At 43.7% G+C, this 20,053-nt stretch overlaps 1 protein-coding gene across 2 annotated transcripts in view; it reads left to right on the top strand.

Moving 5' to 3' along the window:
• The window catches only part of VWA3A (von Willebrand factor A domain containing 3A), a 92,158-nt gene that overhangs the window by 34,727 nt on the left and 37,378 nt on the right, over positions 1-20,053 (top strand). For both annotated transcript variants that reach the window (XR_003943212.1, XM_030213162.1), the window contains exons 15-22: positions 3,876-3,956; positions 4,384-4,478; positions 4,704-4,823; positions 6,276-6,350; positions 12,506-12,650; positions 16,517-16,712; positions 17,598-17,668; positions 18,062-18,214. Coding sequence is in view for 1 of the 2 variants with exons in the window: in XM_030213162.1 (XP_030069022.1) it covers positions 3,876-3,956; positions 4,384-4,478; positions 4,704-4,823; positions 6,276-6,350; positions 12,506-12,650; positions 16,517-16,712; positions 17,598-17,668; positions 18,062-18,214 (936 nt within the window). In the remaining variant the exon portion in view is untranslated. The remainder of the gene's footprint in view (positions 1-3,875; positions 3,957-4,383; positions 4,479-4,703; positions 4,824-6,275; positions 6,351-12,505; positions 12,651-16,516; positions 16,713-17,597; positions 17,669-18,061; positions 18,215-20,053) is intronic.

Below are 20,053 nucleotides of genomic sequence, written 5' to 3'. Positions count from 1 at the left end.
GTTCGCTGCAGCTCCCTCCCTCTGCCCCGGAACAGGAAGTAACCTGTTCCGGGGCAGAGGGAGGGAACTGCAGCGAACGAGAAAATTTAGCGTAGCGATTCGAACTCGCAGCCGACAGGCGCGCGCCACGGCACCCCCCAACAGCGTGCACCTGGGGCGGACCGCCCCCACCGCCCCCCCCTTGGTACGCCACTGCATATTAGAGCATTATTGCTTGAGAGAAGCAGCATGGAGGAAGCATAGCTCTTGAAGACTGTTTACAACCGTATTTAGGGCCAGATGTACTAAGGGGATGTTCTCATTTTGTATTTTGGGGGAATTGTTAATTTAATTTTAGTGTACTCTTTTGTATACTGCCTTTCTAAACACTAAAATCTAACCAAAGCAGTTTACAAAGGAGATGGCCTAAATCATCAACATAGCAGCGTACACCAGTCTTAAACATACAATAAAATCTATGTACCAAAGAGAGAGAAGAAAAGCCAAAGTTCCATCAAGCCCAAGATCCTGTCTCTGACAGTGGCCAGTCTGGGTCAGAAGTTCCAGGCAGATCACAAAACGAGACAATTAACTTGTTCATGGTGTTTCAGCCTCCAAACATTTTAACATTTTTTCCAGTCAGTCTCAAGTACCCTTTCAGAAAATCTGCAAGAAAAGGTAAGAAACCCTCTATACTGGACGGGAGGATAGAGACAGGGAGAGCTTAGAAAATGTTTAGAGCATTGTGGCCTTATTTTAGCAATGTCCCCATGCACGTTTACACATGTAGACTGGCATATATGTGTAAAAGCTAGCAAGTATGGTATGGGCAGGGGCAGAGAGCAATTTGGGCAGGCCTAACATACTGACGTGGATTCCCCATCTTACAAGGGGACTTCACGTTGATGAAAAAGTTGTAGACGTTCTCCAGCCTCCCAGGCACTCATAAGTGCCTGCTCTAGGGGCAAGTGCCAATGCTGAGGCCCTCCCATCCCCCTGATTCCCCCCTCTAATCATCTGCCAACCTCCGACTCGCCCATAACCCCTTCCTGCCACAAATGTACCTCCACCCTTATTTGGCAGACCGAACCCTAGCAGTTATAGCAGTATTACCTCTGGGAGTTGCAGTGGCCATTTTGGAACTCGGGACCATATGAAGTGACCCCTAGATGCCAGGGACCCCAGTAAAACCAGGGGTGGGGGGAATGGGTGGGATTCAGTGTTGCTGGGAGAGTTACAGGTGGGAGATTGAGGGTTGATCAGTGGGAGAATGGGTTCTGTAGGATCCAGGACACATAGAGAGAGGGATCAGCAATTTTAAAAAGCTCCCATATAGGGGGAAGGCATGTTGCACATTTGTTTTCCCCAAGTGCAGAATTTTGAAATCATTGCTCCTCCTGGATGTGGGGAGCCATCAAAGTGTTTTACAAGAGACAGTACATTTCACTGAGCCTTTTGTAAAATGCATAGGAATTCTCCACACCCTGACCTGTACATTTGAATTCCCCTCTTCCTTTCTCCAACTCCTTTCTAAAATAGGTCTCTCTGGCTTTAAATTAATCTAGTAAAGTGGGAGATGTAACTGAATGGCTCATGAAGTGAATGCGGAGTATTTCATGATAAAAGGGGGGAGGGGGGAAGGGGATGAAAGGGAGGGAGATATTAGATAAGGGGTTAACCGCGATACAAATACAAGTTATTATTCTTGGAAAGTGCAGATAGCGGGTAATGTTCATTGTTGTTTATTGTTCTATTTTGATACAAGGATTATGTTAAAGACAGTATTAAGGGGGGAAGGGGGGAATTGGGAAGGAAAATGTAAATCAAATTTGATGATAATGACCGCGGATTAGTGTACATATGACTGACAAAGTTTAAACGGTTAAGTACTTAATCAAATGATTGTGTTAATCTGTGGCATCATCAATAAAAACTTTGAAACATAAATATATAAAAGTTAAACATAGAGCACGGTAAAAGAAAAAAAGGGGGGAGGGGATAAAAGTTATATAAAAATTTGATGACTGTACGTAATGCTGTATTCTTGAACTGTTGCTCCACTGAGTTCTGTAAAATTGCATTGATGCCGCTATGTTAAGGTGGATTTGTACTTTTTGACTTGTCATCAATAAAAATCGTTGAAACATAAATTAATCTAGTAAAAGCAGAGCTGGTGCAAGGGTGTTGGGTGCCATAGGCGAATCTTCAACCTTATGCGCCCCCTTCCCCAATTGAGACCCTAATATGCCCCCAATGAAGACATTTATGATAAATATTAATAATAGCACACATACACAAATGAGGGCAATTTCCAGAAGTTGTTTATCCAGGTAAATGGGCTATTTGAACATTGTTCATCCTTCCTGCAGATATAAGTTCACTTGGATGGCTTTTTGAGTTTGTGTGGCTGTCAGGATCTGTTGTTTTGGTTGGCCCAGCCCTGAGTACAAGGATATAACCTGTTTGTCAACCTTTATTTTACATATTGCTCAAGAGACAATGAACGAAAAATGTGCTGAACTGTTCGTAAATTTAGAAAATTGTGGGGTCCTTTTACTAAGCCGCGTAAGCATCTACATGCGCCAAAATGGAGTACCGCCCGACTACCGCATGGCTCTTGCAGTAATTTCATTTTTGGTGTGCGTCTGATACTTGCGTCTGAAAAATATTTTTTTTTCGGACGTGCGCCAAGTGGCATTTGACTCATGGTCATTATCGCCGGATTCCTTACCGCTAGGTCAATGGCTGGCGGTAAGGTCTCAGACCCAAAATTGACACGCAGCAATTTTGATTTTGCCGCACATCCATTTTTGGCAAAAAAAAAAGGCCTTTATCACAGGTGCGCCCAAAACGTGCGCCTACACTACCGCAAGCCATTTTTCAGTGTGCCTTTGTTAAAGGACCCCCGTGTTAGGTGGCAATCTAAAGTGCATTATACATATGTTTGATTTTATCCTCTTAAGTACTTAAGAACAAAGGGCTTGATAGTCAAAAACAAAAACTGAGCTCTTAAATTTATGTGCCTAGATTTGTGCCCTATTTTCAGCTGAAAATTCAACTTAGTTTAGGAGCTTAAAAGCTATGCTTATAAATTTAGACCTATTATTCATTTGCCTTGATTTATGAGCCTAGTGCTGAAAATCAGTGCTAAGCTCCTAACTTCTTTCCCCGCCCTAAATCCACCTCTGTTGCCATCCATTTTTTATGCTCCTAAATTTTAGAAGTTCAGTGAAAGTTTTTGGCCTGAGTAAATTTTCAGAGAGACCAATTTATGATTAATAACTCTGTTAGAAGTATAAGCCCTTTGAAAATTGGCCCAAAGTAATTTCCCAACCCAATTCCTTTGTATTGTTTGAGAAATGCATGAAGTAGACACTCTCTTCATGATGCACTTCCTTCTCGGCTATGTAGTTAGCTTTGCTTTTAATAGTCATTTCATTTGTTACTCTATACATAGGGTTACCATATGTCCGGATTTAGCTGGATATGTCCTCTTTTTGAGGACCCTGCCAGCCTGCCCGTTTGTCCGGATTTGCGGACAAACGAGCAGGCAAGCCTCAGGGGTGTCCTATCCTCCCCTCCTCTCCTTTACCTCCTTAGTGTGGTGCCCTAGCAACCTCTTCGGGGCAGGAAAGAGCCCCCTCTTTCCTTCCCGGCGCAGCTGTAGACCTCTCTTGCTCCCAGCGCCGATTCAAAATGGGGGGGGCTCAAAGTGACAGGGGGCGGGGTGGGTGTGACATGGGCGGTGCATGTGCCCTCTTTTTTTTTTTCTTAGGGCAAATATGGTAACCCTATCTATACACATGCAATTTCTGTGCAGCATAAATTGCATGTTTAGTATTTCATGTGGTTTTACACATGCAGATAACTTTTACATTTGTGTATCATATTTGCAGAAAGCAATGATGCAGTTGGAGTGGCACGATGGTTCTATAAAAAATGTTCATGTGGATCCACCTATTTTATATGACTATCAGGTAACTATCTTAACTTTTGTTGCATTTAAGGGATAAGCACTGGAAATTGTAGCTGTAATACATTTTAGTAATAAGAGGAATCTATTGTTTAATACTGTTTAGGCGTTCAGTATAACCTCCCCTTGATTACTGTTTTCTGTCTTTGTTCTGCTAATAATCCATTTGGAAATAGGCTGTCTTGCTTACTTCACTTCTGTTCTTGCAAAATTCAGAGGTTTTCTTTAAAAACAAAAAAAAAAAACAACCTGAGGTGTAAATCAAGTATTGTCTGAGCTAGGACAAATATCTTTTTTGCAGCATGAGAAAAATGTCTTTGGTCCCTTATGCAAGTGAGAAATTTTGCAGATTGGGACTCTGCATAGTTTTCACTGTCCTTCATTTCACTAAATATACACAGTAATGATCTACATTCTATATTGATTCACAGAAACAACTTGGTAAAACTGTGAAAATGTATGAAAAACGAATTAACTGGCTTTCATCTGGCAGTCGAAGGATTTGGGGTACAGTCTGTGAACAGAGGTATCCTTAGCTTTACATTTTCAACATTGAAAATGTTTTTCATCTTTCTTTTATTATTGCTTCATCGCTGTCAAAGATCTGATACTGATCATTACTGTTAGAAGATAAACATTATTAAGAAGTATTTGTAATTTGAGTACTTTTTAATAGATGTCTAAAGTTATGTGTAATGAACAATTTTTTATGCTAAAGCATTTTTACCGAGGTTTTGTTTGCATTTTTTAGGGTTGTTATCTTAGTTGACATTTCAATAACAAACTCCATGTACATTATTCATATCCAACACTCACTGAGGCTTTTATTTGAGGAGCAGATTTCCAACAAGGATTTCTTCAATGTAATCGCGTGAGTTTTATCTTTTTATTTGTCTAGTAGCTTTCTCCTGCTCCTTTGTGCTTCCAGCCCAATTTGAACCTTCTCTAAACGGTGCACACAGGTTGTTGAAAACTGGCTAATAATGAAAAAGTGTCCCATTTCAACTCATGCTTTTCCATAATACTTATATTCTTTTCTCTTATTTCCTCTTCCTGGATATTGAGCACTTTCTCCAACTGCATCTTATAAATTGTCCAATGTGATCTTGGGTAACAGAGTTTGCTTCCTCTTCTGTCACCATGTTAAGAATCCCACGCAAATTCTCTCTTTTTTTTCTTGTTATATTGGATGGAATCCCAACTAATGTGTAAGGCATCTTCTGAGAGTCTCAAGCCAGCCTTCCCCTCTAAAATAGACATGTCAAAAAACACTGACCGCTACCGGCTGAATATTGACCAGAAAGGGTCAAGAATGTCTGTCTGTCTGGGGGCAAATTAACTCTTTGAAAACTTAATGGAACCAAATCCAAATTTTGGCTTGGAGAAAAATCAGTGAAAAGACACAGTGAGTTTTAAAAAAAATGGGCCAGATCAGACCAGGGACTCCTGAGAAATATGCTCCCCCCAAAATTGCCCAATGCAGTTATATGGGAGAATCAGTTCCAGCTTCTGCAGCACAGAAACTTAGATAAAATGAAACATCGCAGTCCTTTCAAACTGCCCCTCTCCAGTTCTCTTTACTCTCCCAGTCACACCCCCTAACCCCTCCCACTCCCCACTAGGCCATTGTGTTCAAACCAACCATTCTCACTCACAAGCTGCAGCTGCCATTGCTCCAGAGCTAGACCCTACATTTTTCCCAATTTTACATCTGGAGAGGTGAAATGTAGGGACGATAGCCATGAACAAAGCTGCTCCCACACCTCTCCTCCTGTAAGTCATAGACACAGACCATAAAGCTACAGCTAAACATACACATGCACAGAAAAGTTGGAGAGAATTCTATGAACCATGCTTTACCTGCTTGTTATTTAAAGTAAATTAAGTAATGCGGGGTAACAAATTAATGACTACAAGCCTTCTCTTCAGATAGTAATAGTATAGTATACCACTATCGGAAGGCTAAAAAAATAAAACATTTCTTCAAAATAATTACTAAATAATCTAAATGAAAAGTGAAAGGTGCTCATAAAAAGTGCAATCCTGCCACAGGGGGCTACTACTCAAAATCAGTTATTCCACCTTATTCTTGATGATTGCAATCATACAAACAAACTGTACTTAGAAAATAGAAACTATTAAAATGTTCACTTATATCTTCTTTACCACTAAAGACAAGCTTAAGAAATATTTAAACTTCAATATTTATAAACCTACATCTTTCTTATTGCTGTTTCAACTTGTTGCTATGCTTCAGAAGCATAGTTTTGTAATACTTTGCATATTTTCAAAGAGGCTAACTTAATTTGTGCTTCTCTTTTAGTTTTGGAAGTGATATTATTCCATGGAAGCCTGAAATGGTTCCCTCAGATCCAGAACATTTACAAAGTGCTTGGAAGTATGTACAGATATGTATGTAAAAATTACTTTCTAAACACAGTTGAGGTTTACCAGAAGATGTGAAGACCCATTTTGTATAGAATATAGAGATTGGAATTGAGATGTCCAGGTCAGGATATGCTCAATTCCAGCTGTATTTTCCAAAATACTTGCAGGAGTGCATATGTACAGTAATTGGCTCCATGTGCAATGGGAGTAACCATTTTACAAATAGATGTAAAAAAAAAATAAGGAACTGTACAAACTCAGCGGCTTCCATGTGGAAGTGTCGGCACATGTACACGGAAGCGGCAATTTTGCAACTTCCATTTGTAAGTGGTCCTACTTCCATCTATAGCTGACCTATTTTATGAAACTAGATGTGTAAGCACCATTGATTAAATACTACTACTTAACATTTCTAGAGCGCTACTAGGGTTATGTAGCGCTGTACAATTTAACAAAGAGAGACAGTCCCTGCTCAAAGAGCTTACAATCTAATAGATAAGAGTGAGACAAATATAGGACAATCAAGCCATTGTGACATCACTGATGAGGTTGGCTCTTAGGCATTGGTGGAATGAGGCATTATGACATCACAATCTCAGCTCTGGTTAAATCACTGCTATATGTAATACTACTACTACTACTTAACATTTCTAGAGCGCTACTAGGGTTATGTAGCGCTGTACAATTTAACAAAGAGAGACAGTCCCTGCTCAAAGAGCTTACAATCTAATAGACAAGTGAACGGTCGGTCCGATAGGGGCAGTCAAATTGGGGCAGTCTGGATTCACTGAACGGTAAGGGTTAGGTGCCGAACGCAGCATTGAAGAGGTGGGCTTTAAGCAAAGACTTGAAGACGGGCAGGGAGGGGACTTGGCGTAAGGGCTCAGGAAGGTTGTTCCAAGCATAGGGTGAGGCGAGGCAGAATGAGGCTGCAATTTTTGTTTTTCTTCATTTTGGAGGCCAAAACAAACAATGGGAGATTAAGAATTATTTTCTTAATCCCTCGTGTAAAGCCCTGGTCAAAACAAACGCTTTTTAAAAACCTGATGATCTGTTCAAATGGGATAAAATTCAGGTGGTCTAGATCAGTGTTTGCCTGCAGTGTCCTGGAGGTGCACCTAGTCAAGCAGGTTTTCAGGCTTTCCACAATGTATTTGCATGAGACAGATTTACATTTACTGGATTTCCAATGCATATTCACTTCAGATATTCTGAAAACCAGTTAGGTGTGTCACTAGGGTATAATTGGGAAACACTGGTTTCCAGTATGTAGCTTCCCACTATTCCAGAACTTGTGGGATAATTGTGTCCATCAACCAGCAGGTGGAGATAGAGAACTGAAAACTGAGATGAAACATATCTCTCTTAGCATCCAGACCAGCTCCTCAGTATTTTCTAACTCCTACAGGTGGGTGGAGACACTTTTCAGCCTCTGGTTCTGAGTGATTTGCTCCTAGTCCAGTTGGTCAGCTGGTCGCCATTTGAGCTTTGCAGGTGGCTTGAGTCTGCAGAGTTATATCTGGAGGAGAAGGAAAGAGGTTTACAGGAGAGCATGGGACAGAGTTTCAGCCCTGATTCTGTCTCATCTGGAGTAAGACATGTAGAGACTGTGAACTTGGGGGAGCAGAGGACAGTGGTAAGTCTAAATTTTGACTCGGAACCACTTGGAAGGCTTCAAGTTCTAGTCACTGCTTGGGACAGTCTGGGTGAATGGCAGCTCCCATGGAGGCAGTTAAGTGGTTTTCCTGCTGTGGGACCTGCCAGTCAGTGTTGGGGCATTGTAGTGTATGCAAGCCGGGAATACCTCGGATTTGATGTGGGGACTTCAGGCTCTCCGGCAGGGCCAGTGCACAGTTTGATTCAGGAGAGTGCGGGAGTGGGTGCCATTTTGTCGGGACCAACTAGCAATGTCTGAAAACGCATGGAGCACAGCCACCATTTTACAACCTCAGGGCCCGACAGATTATTCAGCTGCATCAGGATCTGTGTTTTCTCCTGAGTTTATATTGCGCTTACACCAGGTCTCTTGACTGAAGCAAGGACAGTTGGAGTTGCTGCAAGGTGCTTCAGTTTCTCATCCCGCTGCCCCTCCGCCTCCTAAGAGATCTCACTTAGACCTCCAGGAGTGGGCAGATGAGGCTCTCTGCTTCTCCCCCTTATCTGATGTAGCCTCAGTCTATTCAAACGAGCCATCATTGAAGGAGCCGTTAGAGGAAGGAGAACTCCCTCCTGAGGAGGAGGATGACTTGAAAGTACTGAGGTTGTTTCATAAAGAGGAGCTCGGTACTCTTATTTCTGAGGCACTGACGGTGCTTTCCATTGAGGAGCCTTTTGCTTAGGCAGGGGCGTAGCCAGACTTTGGTGGGAGGGGGGTCCAGCGCCCGAGGTGAGGGAGCACATTTTAGCCCCCCCCTCCGGCGCCATTGCCGACCCCCCCCCATTGCCCACCCACCGCCACTTTTGACAACCTCCCGCTCTCTCGACCCCCCCCCCCCGCGAACCCTCCCCCGCCATCGCCTACCTTTGGTTTTGCTGGCGAGGGACCCCAATCCCCGCCAGCCGACGTCCTCTTCATCCTGCAGTGAAAAAGTCTTCATTCTGTTGCATGCTGACGTCAACGGGACCCCAATCCCCGCCAGCCGACGTCCTCTTCGTCCTGCAATGAAAAAAGTCTTCGTTCTGTTGCATGCTGATGTCAACGGGACCCCAATCCCCGCCAGCCGACGTCCTCTTCGTCCTGCAGTGAAAAAAGTCTTCGTTCTGTTGCATGATGACGTCCTGCACGTTGATGTCAGCATGCAACAGAACGAAGACTTTTTTCATTGCAGGACGAAGAGGACGTCGGCTGGCAGGGATTGGGGTCCCCTGCCAGCAAAACCGAAGGTAGGCGATGGCGGGGGAGGGTTTGCGGGGGGAGAGGGTCATCGGGAGAGGGGTCCAGGAGGAAATCTACGGGGGCCCAGTCCCCCTCAAGCCCCACGTAGCTACGCCACTGTGCTTAGGCATCAGGGATTTGATTTTTGTTGATCGTGAGAGGACTTAGAGATGCTTCTAAGGCCTTCCCGATGCATCCTGCATTCAGGACCTGATTACAGCAGAATGGGTCTCGCAGGATGTGGGGCTGAGAATGGGAAGAGCCATGGCTCACAATCTACCCATTGGTTCTGGAGGAGAAAGAGAAATTGCAGCATCCCAGGATGGACTCCCTTGTTACGGCGGTGACTAAGAAAACCACCTTGCCGGTGGAAGGGGGCATTGTCCCAAATGACCTACAGGATAGGAAGCTAGAAGGCTCGCTGAAACAAGCCATTGAAGTGGCATCTTTCGTGACAAGAGCATGCTGAAGTGGCATCAGCAGTATGCAACACAAGACAGACTGGAAGAGGGTTTGGCCTACTTTTAAAGGGTTTACTGCCCACGGTATGTCTTTGGTTGTCAAGGTACAGCAGCAGCTTTGGTTGTGCCATTGGGCAGTGTATGCAGCATTGGTCACATCTAGTTAAACTGCCCTTTGTGGCAGGTGACTATTTGGAGAAGATCTCAGTAACTTGGTGAAAGAACTGGTTGCAACTAAGCCACAGCAGTTGCTGGAGGACAGAAAACAGTAGATGGTACTGGCCTGGTCATCAGCAATATGGTCCAAAATCCCACTTTCAGACACACCAGTCTTCTTTTTGTGCGAACAGGAAGTCCTTCTCTCAGTCAGCTAGAGTGCCCAATTCCTCCCGAGCTTCACAATGATGCAAGGCTGGTCCGCTCTTCTCTTCCTCTGGTGGGAGGATGTCTTCCGGAGTTTTGGGATGTGTGGGCCAAAATCACATCGGACCAGTGGGTTCTAGATATTTGAACAGAAGGTTACAAGTCAGGGTTCTCCCACCCGGTTCTGGAATAGTGGGAAGGCTAATGGAAAGAAAATCATCAGGTAAGACCTAATTTCTCCTTAGATAACCCTGCCTTATATTGCCACACAGGTATTAACATAGAAATAATAGACCATTTTTCTTTTTCTGAATTTAAAGCTAGAGTGGTGTATTTGTGTTTGATTCAATATTATAGAGGTAATTTTATAAGGGAGTGCCTAGTTACAGCATCATTTAAGTTTTGTGAGACCTATTTGTCTTTATAAAATACTAGCATATGTTGCAGGAATAGACATTTACATGAGCTCTAGAGCTCCTGTAAGTGTTCACACCAATATTTGTCAAGGGTGTATATAGATTATAGTATTTTATAATCTACATGTATACCTGCATGTTCTACCTATGGCCTGCCCAAATTCCCTCCTGTGTACACCCACTGGCAAAGTATATACCATCAATTCAAAGTGTGTACTTTTCTGCCAGTTAGTATTTTATAAGAGGTCTTTTACACACATAGATGCCACATCTTCTCATAAATGACTAAAATAATCCAAAGTAGGTGTGTAGTTACTACTTGAAATACATGCCTCTTTATAGAATTACTTCCTGTGGGGGCAATTCTATAACTAGGTGCTAGCACGAGGCGCGTGGTAATGGAGCCTGAACGCCTAGATTTTCTTATAGCATACAAGCGTAACCCAGTATCAGGACACCTAATATTTAGGTGCTAGTAGTTATACCAGCCATAAGTGCCTAAATGCACCAGGGATTTGCATAACTTACGGTATTCTAGAAGTTACATGCATAATAGGGAGCCCTGCCTTAGTCCCCATACACCCCAATGCAAATATATGCTGTGTAAGTTGAGCGGGCATTTGTAGAATAGCACCTAGCCACCCTGCTAGCACTTACACAGGTAGGTGCATATCTATATAAATAATTCTCACCTCAAACATTCTGAAGCTCACTCTGTGGCAGGGAAACACCGAAGCCCTGCACTTAGGTTGTCACCACTCACCTCTCACTGTCACTCATGCACCACTCACTCTCACTGATAGACCCGCCCGCAGCCACGCCCCTTCTGCACATAATTCGCTACCTCAACGTTCTAATGAAGCTGCAACTTCCGGTTTTTGAGGTGGCAGAGATCGGAATTTTTCCTGAGGTGGCAGAAATCGGAATTTTTCCCCATGACTGTTTGCTTTTGCTCCGCCCTCGCATCAAACGTGATGACGTCGAGGGCGGAGCAATGACACTCTACCAATCGCATCGCTCCGCCCTCAACGTCATCACGTTTGATGCGAGGGCGCCCTTTCGCCTGCAGGGCCGTCGGGCAACAGGGAGTCAGCTGTTCGCCCGAAACCACAAACGTCAGACGAACGCAAGGCGTGAGACAGCCAGCCTGAAGGTCGGAGGCAGTGAGGGAGCCAGCCAGCTAGCCCGGACGAACGGAGGGAGTGAGGCAGGCAGCCTGAAGGTCGGAGGCAGTGAGGGAGACAGCCAGCCAGTCTCCACGTGGCACTGCGGGGGGGGGGGGGGGCCCATGACCCTGAAGCACGGAGGGTAAGGCCAGGAAAAAGGGGAGGGGGATGGGAAGGAAAGGGCCTTGCTAGCGCCCATTTCATTGGCCTTAGAAACGGGCCTTTCTTACTAGTATATATATATATGCATAAGTTCTAGCATTCTAAATATTTGTGTACTTAAGGGACACTTCTGTAATCTAGGTACCCACATTTACGTTCCCCTTGCACACGTAAATGTCTATGATAGCACACGTGTATGTGTACACATACCAGCTAAAGAGCCAGCAGAGCGCCAGTTTGCTGTTCTGAAAATGCCCACGTAATGTACGTAATGTGTTTTTGCAAGGGAGGGGGTGTACACATGGATGTAGCATGGGCAGGGCTCCCATTTATGCATACAACTTACAGAATACTATAAGATATACCCTTCTCTGCCACATTTAGTTCTATGGCTGGTGTATATGTATATCCAATTGTTGATGCTGTGTTATTTATTGTTAGCCACATTGAACCTGAGAATACTTGGGATAATGTGGGATATAAATGTAATAAATAACTGCAGGAGCCTGAATGTTAGTGCCGAAACTGAGTTACGTTAGTATTCTATCATGGAAACTGGGCGCCCATGTTCCATTATAAAATAGGCTTCTACTGCACAGCCTTGGATACACCTAGTTGTAACATTGCACAATGGAGGCCATTCTACAATATATGTAACTGTACTGTAATGAAGTATTGCTTGACTAACTCTGAAGGTTCCAGTTTTTGGCCTTGTCTTTTAGATGGGTGTTAAGCTTGCAGTGTGGAGGCAGTAGAAATTTCTTGGGTGCCCTTAAAAGAGCAGTAGAGGTAGATTTCAAAGATGAAGATCAGCAAGAATCCCAAGGACTTTATCTGTTTACAAGTGGAGTTCCAGACCAGGAGATGGTGAGTAGCTATGAATGTTGTGCTCATGCTTGCTTTAACTTTTTGGTACTTTTCAAGGAGCTGGTGGTATTATTATCATTTCATGTTTTTCCCGTTCTGTAACTACATGCATAAAATCAGTAATAATCTGCACTTTCCATAGTAGTAACTGGTAGGCAATATGTAACTTTTGTTTTTGTGAACTTATTGGGCCTAATATTCAAAGGATTTTTCTCCTAACTGTTGAGAGTTATGCTAATAAATTGGCCTCTTTGAAAATTTACTCAAAATTCCACTAGACTGCAGAATTTAAGAGCATAAAAAGTGAGTGGCAACAGGGGTGGATTTAGGGTAGAGAAAAGCAGCTAGGAGCTTAGCACTGATTTTCAGTACTAGGCTCATAAATCTAGGCAAATGAATGGCAGTCCTAAATTTATAAATATACATTTTAAGCTCTTAAATTTAGATGAATTTTCAGTTGAAAAATTATGCTCCTAAGCCTTGCTGAAAATAGGGTACAAATTTAGGAACCTAATTTCGTAGCATAAATTTAGGAATTCCGCACATTTTGAATATTGGACCCGTTGTATCTTCAAAGATTTTATTTTAATTTCTGCTGTTAATGCATAGATTTTACTTTCCATCTTCCTTCCGCTTTTCATTCTGAAAGACTCAGAAAAGAATATTGCATCTGTTCATCAGGAAGAAATGTTTTTGATACAAAAAAAATTTTATACTATTTTTTAATATATATTGGAAGTTCAACCATAGTTCTTCAGAACATGGTATGATCAGTGTTGTGGCCTAAGTCCATAGTACCCAAAGTTACTTTCATTGGATGACAGAGATGTCAAGGGTGAATCATCCCCAAAGAGTGAGATTTACCATGCCAAGGAGTGAGAACGAAGGCCAAAGAATGAGATTTTTCAGATGGTACATCCAGGATATAAATCTAGAATGATTTAAGTGTAGTATTGCTTTGCAGATGAATCAAGGCAGCATTAAATTATATTGGCTCTTCTTCTGAAAGAATAGACAAAGGGGGGATCAATTTGGGTAAATATTTTGAGCTGAAAATTGTCTTCCACCCAGTAGTTAAAAAGTATCTACATCTGTTTCAGAACACATGTGCTTACAGTAAAGGGAAAGGACAAGGGGAAGCAGCAGTCAGTGATGAAGATCAATGCACTGGTACTGAAGCTCTGATGAGTGAGAAATAAGGCTCAAAGAGTGTGAGAGCTTTCAAATGAGTGTGGCACATCCTAATGAGTGAGACTTGGCATCTCTGGGATGACCTTTCATTGGTCTAAGTGAAATGAATTTGTAGTTTATAGATGTTCAGATCACCAACAAATGCCAGCACATTTAGCCGAAAATAGTATTTTGGAAAGAAATTTCAGGAGAAGCAGAAAATTCATGGAAATTGAACTTTTTACCCCTAAAAGTAATCTCTCCAGAGGCAAGGCAGCCTGTAACGTTTACACTGTTTTGGCCTATGAGGTACACCTGAAGATAGAGGGAAACCTTTAGCTCACATTGCTTTCAGTTTCACCTGATGAATTCAAAAGTATTATTCATATACAAATTACAAAAAAATACTTTTAACTATGAAGTATTTGTTTCTGGTTTTTCTGGCTTTTAAGCTTTAAAGAATTTCATGCGTACAAACAATTAACCTATATAACTATATAATCTTGGTCTTCACTCCAAGTATTTAATGACCACCAACAGGTGAGGGTTTCAGAATATCCCTAATGCAAATGCACAAGAGAAAATTGTATACAATAGAGGTCGTAGGCATGCAGCTTTCTCTCATGCATATGTATTAGGGATATCTTGAAACCCTGGCTCATTGACAGCACTCGAATACTGGGAGTGAAGACTCTAAGGCGCTTACTTTCAAAAGAGAAAACGTCTCAAAAGCGGTATAAAGCAGCAGATAGACTTTTTTCTCGCAAAAACGTCTAAGTTGTGATTTTTGAAACTCAGAATTTTTTTCCTCAGTTTTATAGCCAAGACGCTCTCTCGAGCGATCCGGCCAACATTTCAGTACAAAGGTCTTTTTCAAGACCACTGCAAAACAGTCTTCAATTTCCAGTATTGCTTTAATCTGGATCATCGCTATCATTCTCCACTCCGGCACCTAGACTCCTGATGTAGGCCTTTTGGCCGAAACACAACGTTGTGTCGAGTCGATATATTGATTAATAAAGTTTTGTTCATCTCCACTCTGGGACTCCTGGTTTTTTACCCACTGCCCTGTTGTATTGTACTCGGAATTGGGACATCTAAATTGCAAGAGGGGCATGTTGGAGGTTTGTTTTAGGTGGGACTTGGGTCAGCTTAAAATCTGGATGTTTTTCAGTGATAATGAAAAAGAAAAAAGGTCCAGGGCAAAAAAGAAGTATGTTTTTTTCTAGTCCTGTCATAACTAAGTCAGAAAAAGGTGCCCTAAATGACCAGCTGACCACTGGGAGGGTTTAAGACATGACCCCTTCTCAATCCCCCAGCGGTCATTGACCCTGTCGCACTCCCCCAAAGATGTGACTGTAGGTACCAGGCTGTATGTCAGCTCCAGCTAAGAAAGCAGCAAACAAGTGGATGGAGTAACCAAGTGGTCGGGGCAGTAGACAATGAACAACGGGACCAGGTTCAATTCCCACTTTAACTCTCATTTCAGTACAAATATGTGAGCCCTCCAGGAACATAAAAATACTTCCTGTACCTAAATATATAAGTGACCTGCAAGCATGAGGATTATTGTAGTGGTGGACCTTTAGGTACAGTAGGTTTTCTCTGTTCCTGGAAGGCTCATCATACCATATGAAGGGGTTTAGGTGGGATTTGTCCACTGCACTGACCACTAGGCTGCCTCTGCAGAGATGCCAAATCTCACTCAGGGGTGTGTCGCACTCATTTGAAAGCTTTCTCACTCTGACACTCTTTGAACCCTATTTCTCACTCATCAGAGCTTCAGTACCAGTGCACTGATCTTGAACACTGCTTTCATGGAGGGAAGCCTTAGAGATGTAAACCCAATAGTTCAGCCAGTAGGAAGAAATCTAAGCACACCTTCCTTCCTTCCTGCCTACTGCTTCTTGCCTTTTCCCTTTTCTGCAAATACATGTGCTCTGAAACCCATGTACGTACTTTACTGAATGGAAGACAAATTTCAGCTCAAAATATTTACCCAGACTACTCCCACTTTTTGTTCTTTCAGGGGCTCCAAAGAAAAGTCAATATCACTTAATGCTACCTTGATTCATTTGCAAAGCACTACTATATTTAAATCATTCTAGATTTATACCCTGGATATACTGTCTGAAAAATCTCACTCCTTGGTCTTCAATCTCACTCCTTGGAATGGTGATTCTCACTCTTTGGGATGGTTCACCCTTGGCATCTCTGCCTCTGTAATGCTGGGATGTCTCTGTGGCCAGTTTACTAGGAATGCTGCCAGACAGACGTCCCTATGGCTTGTTTTTCTACGTTTTTCCCTAAGACTTTTCAAAAATGGTATTTACAGATGGACATGTTGAGTATGAAAACTTCTGTCTCAAAGCCATAATCAAACCAAAAATTGAGACATTTTTCTGGTTCGATTATGGCTGAGCGCTAGACATCTTTTTATGGTATCCAATAAAACATCTCAATTCAGACTTTGATGTCATATTGAAAATGCCCCTCTACGGCTTTATAAATTCGAATTAGAGCAGGGAAGAGGCAAAGCTGTTTATCTCATGCATCATATTGGAGTTTTATTGTAGAGAGTTTAATTTTCTAAATATGTAAATTTTTGTATAGCTCTGAACGTTGTTACCCTTTGAGAATTAAATAAGTATTGCTTAGCTAATAGGAAGTATCTGATTTCCTTTTTTTCTTTCTAGCATACAGTTAGCGCTTACATTACCGAAGTCTGTGGAGGTTGTAGTTTGCAACTTCATGTATCTCTCTTCACCGTAAATAACTTCGACTTGGATGCTAATATTCCTCCTCGCTATGCCACTGTAAAAGACACAGCCAGTTGTTTGAAGCAAATAGCACATGCAAGCAATGGAAGGTTTCATTGGTTTGGAGAAACAGGTACCATTTCAAACCCTTTCTGGACGTTAGAAGAAGGCGGACACTGAGGGAACCAAGAGCGCGAAGGGAAGGGAGACGTCGGCAGCGCTCCGTTTTCACAGACGCTGCTGCGACTGCAAGTAAAAGATTTAAAGGCCCCCAGGGCGCGCAGCGATCATCTTCACGGGGGGGGGGGAGAGGGGCGCGCGCGCGCGCCAACTGTTCTTCTGCGGGGGGGGGAGGGGGGCGCCAACAGTTTGTCTGCGGGGGGGCGGCATAGACCCTTGGCACGGGCCTGACGACACCCCCCCCCCCGGGTGCATTTTTGTTGCTGCTGGGGTGCACGCTGCAGGAGGGGTGCAGGAAGCAGCCACGCGGCTGTCAGCTCCACCGGTTCCCTGCTCCCTCTGCCCCGGAACAGGAAGTAACAGCAGAGGGAGCAGGGAACCGGCGGAGCCGACAGCCACATGGTTGCTTCCTGCACCCCTCCTGCAGCGTGCACCCAGGGCAGACCGCCCCCACCACCCCGCCCTCGGTACGCCACTGGGACTGTGTTTCAGTTTAACAGCCTGCCTCAGGGGGTCTGCTGCTGATAAGTGCAGAAAAAGCATTGCTGAGATAGAGATCAATGTCAAGTCTAAAACAAATGTATTAAACTCCGCCGTCTGAAGAGTAAAGATTAAGTGGCAATACCAAACTATGGCCCCTGTTTACTAAGCCACACTAGAGACACATTAGCATTTTTAGCGCACCTTAGTAAACAGGGTTCTATGTGCGTCACTCTCTCAAGCGTGGGAAAAATGTAATAGCCACCATTATCACCCACATCACTGTGGCATGCTGTTGTCTAGTTTATTTTTTTATTATGCAGTGTTATTTTCTGATTACTTTCTGATTGGTTTCCAGGCATAATTGAAAGTGATGATATCAATACTATTTTGTCAGAAATGGAAAAAGCAGTCAACTACTCTAAAAAGGTATGTCTTAGAATAAATTTGTTTATATAGTTAATTACAGTTTTAGCAGATACAATCATAATAGATGTGTTCGTGGGTATCAGTTATCTCCTATAATATTTCATCCACAGAGATTCCTCACAACCTGTTTTGTACCAAGTAGAATTCCAAAAGGTGCCTCCAATATATTTTTTTGAGTTTATATCTTGTACTGTGACAGCTATTCTTTTCTAGATCTCTCTCATTTGGTGCTTGCTTTGTCCTTTTATATTTTCAAAAAAAATAACTTTATTTCAAAGCAACATTCATTTCTGCAGCATAAAGATTCAGAGAAAATGCTGGAAATTCTCTTGAAAATGTATTTTGTTGCTGTTTCCATGAAAAGACATTTTAAGCATATATGTATCCTTGCAGTGTGCCTTCCTATTGGAATCTCAAAAGCAAAGGTCTGGAGGTCAGGCAGATAATCAGGAAGATGAGGCACTGGCGGCGAATCTTCAGACCCAGAAAAACAGACGACAGAAATTATCTTCTCCAAAACCCACAGCGCTCACTCTGGCCAGAATGGTTTGATGTTTTTTTTTAACTAATAATTTAACAGGAAAATAGATTATTTAAAATAAATTATTTTCCATCCAGTGGCGTACCAAGGGGGGGCGGTGGGGGCGGTCCGCCCCGGGTGCACGCCGCTGGGGGGGGGGGTGCCGCACGTCTGTCGGCAGCGCTCGTTCCCTGCTCCCTCTGCTCCAGAACAGGTTACTTCCTGTTCCGGGGCAGAGGGAGCAGGGAACGAACGAAGTCGACAGACGCGAGGCACCCCCCCACCCAGCAGGTAAAGATGCACCCGGGGGGGGGTGTCGTTTCGCCGGGGGGAGGTCGTGTCCGTCATTTGCCGCTGGGGGGGTGCAGCGCGTCTGTCGGCAACGCTCGTTCCCTGCTCCCTCTGCCCCAGAACAGGAAGTAACCCGTTCTGGAGCAGAGGGAGCAGGGAACGAGCGTTGCCGACAGACGCGCGGCACCCCCCGGCAGCTAAAGATGCACCCGGGGGTGTCCATTGTTTCGCCGGGGGGGGGGGGGTCGCACTGCACCCGGGGGGGAGGCGCATAGGCACTCCGCCCCGGGTGTCAGCCACCCTAGGAACGCCACTGTTTCCATCTTCATATAGTTGTTAGGAAGAAACTCAGACAGATCAGTGTATACTACGGTAGTTAGTTTTAAGAGGCATGGTTCATTCTCTTTAGACATTTCCAGAGAGCAATGTAAATTTCATGTCATGATGTACTAAAGCTATAGTGTAGTATTGATTTTTCAGTTTTTATGTCTTAAAAAAAGATGATAATGTGACAGCAGAGTTTTTACCCAACCATTACAGCACAGGCATTACCAACCATCAGAATCTAAGGTCACACTGTATGAAAAACTGAACACAACAGACAGATAAAATTCTTATTGATTACTATGCCAATATAGTTCATGTTTAAGAAATTTTGCTTGCAGGCTCCAATGTTTTCATTTAATTTAATTTGTTGTGGAGTACATCTTCAATGTACACTGCTTTGATTGCTTTTGGACTTGCAAGCATTATATAAGAAAATAAATAAAGCAAGCAAGCTGCTCAGTAACTGCAATATAACTGATTAGATTTAAGTAACTTTTCAGCTGCAGCAAATTTTCATAAACCATCAGCTAAAATTGACTGTTCTTCATGCACATTAGCTAGCTAACTTTAGCCAGTTAGACAGTTAAGATTCTCCCCTAGCCTCAACTCCCCCACAGGAATACCTACAGCCAGGGGCGTAGCCACGGGTGGGCCTGGATGGGCCCAGGCCCAGCCACTTTTGCTCCAGGCCTGCCCAGCCTCTTCTGCCCGCTCTCCCTGTCCGCGTGGTCTGCTGACTTTTACTGCCCTGAAGTGCCGTTCTCCCTCCAGCACCGGCGATTCCCATAGCCAGCCTTCTGCCAGCGCACGTTGTCGGGGCCTCTTCTCAGGCGCGTCCCGCCTACTCTGCAACTTCCTGCATCCCACCTTTGCGGAAAACAGGAAGTTGCAGAGTAGGTGGGACACACCTGAGAAGAGGATCTGACGACGCGCGCTGGCAGAAGGCTGGCTATGGGAATCGCCGGTGCTGGAGGGAGAACGGTGCTTCAGGTCAGTAAAAATGACCAGAACTGACCATGTGCACCTGGGAGGGGGGTAGCGGGTGGAGAGGAAATGCAGCGGCAGCGGACGGATGGAGAGGAAATGCGGCAGGCGGGAGGTGGTAGCGGGTGGGGAGGAAATGCGAGGCCTGTGCCCACCCAGTCCACCTCCAGGCCCATCTAAAAATTGAACTCTGGCTACACTACTGCCTATAGCTAAACATAGCTGCCTTTTGCAAAACTATAGTTCCATTTTGGAAAGGGGAT

The sequence above is a fragment of the Microcaecilia unicolor genome, chromosome 8 (assembly GCF_901765095.1).
Source record: "Microcaecilia unicolor chromosome 8, aMicUni1.1, whole genome shotgun sequence".
NCBI lineage: Eukaryota > Metazoa > Chordata > Amphibia > Gymnophiona > Siphonopidae > Microcaecilia > Microcaecilia unicolor.
This window is presented reverse-complemented; position numbering and strand designations above follow the sequence as displayed.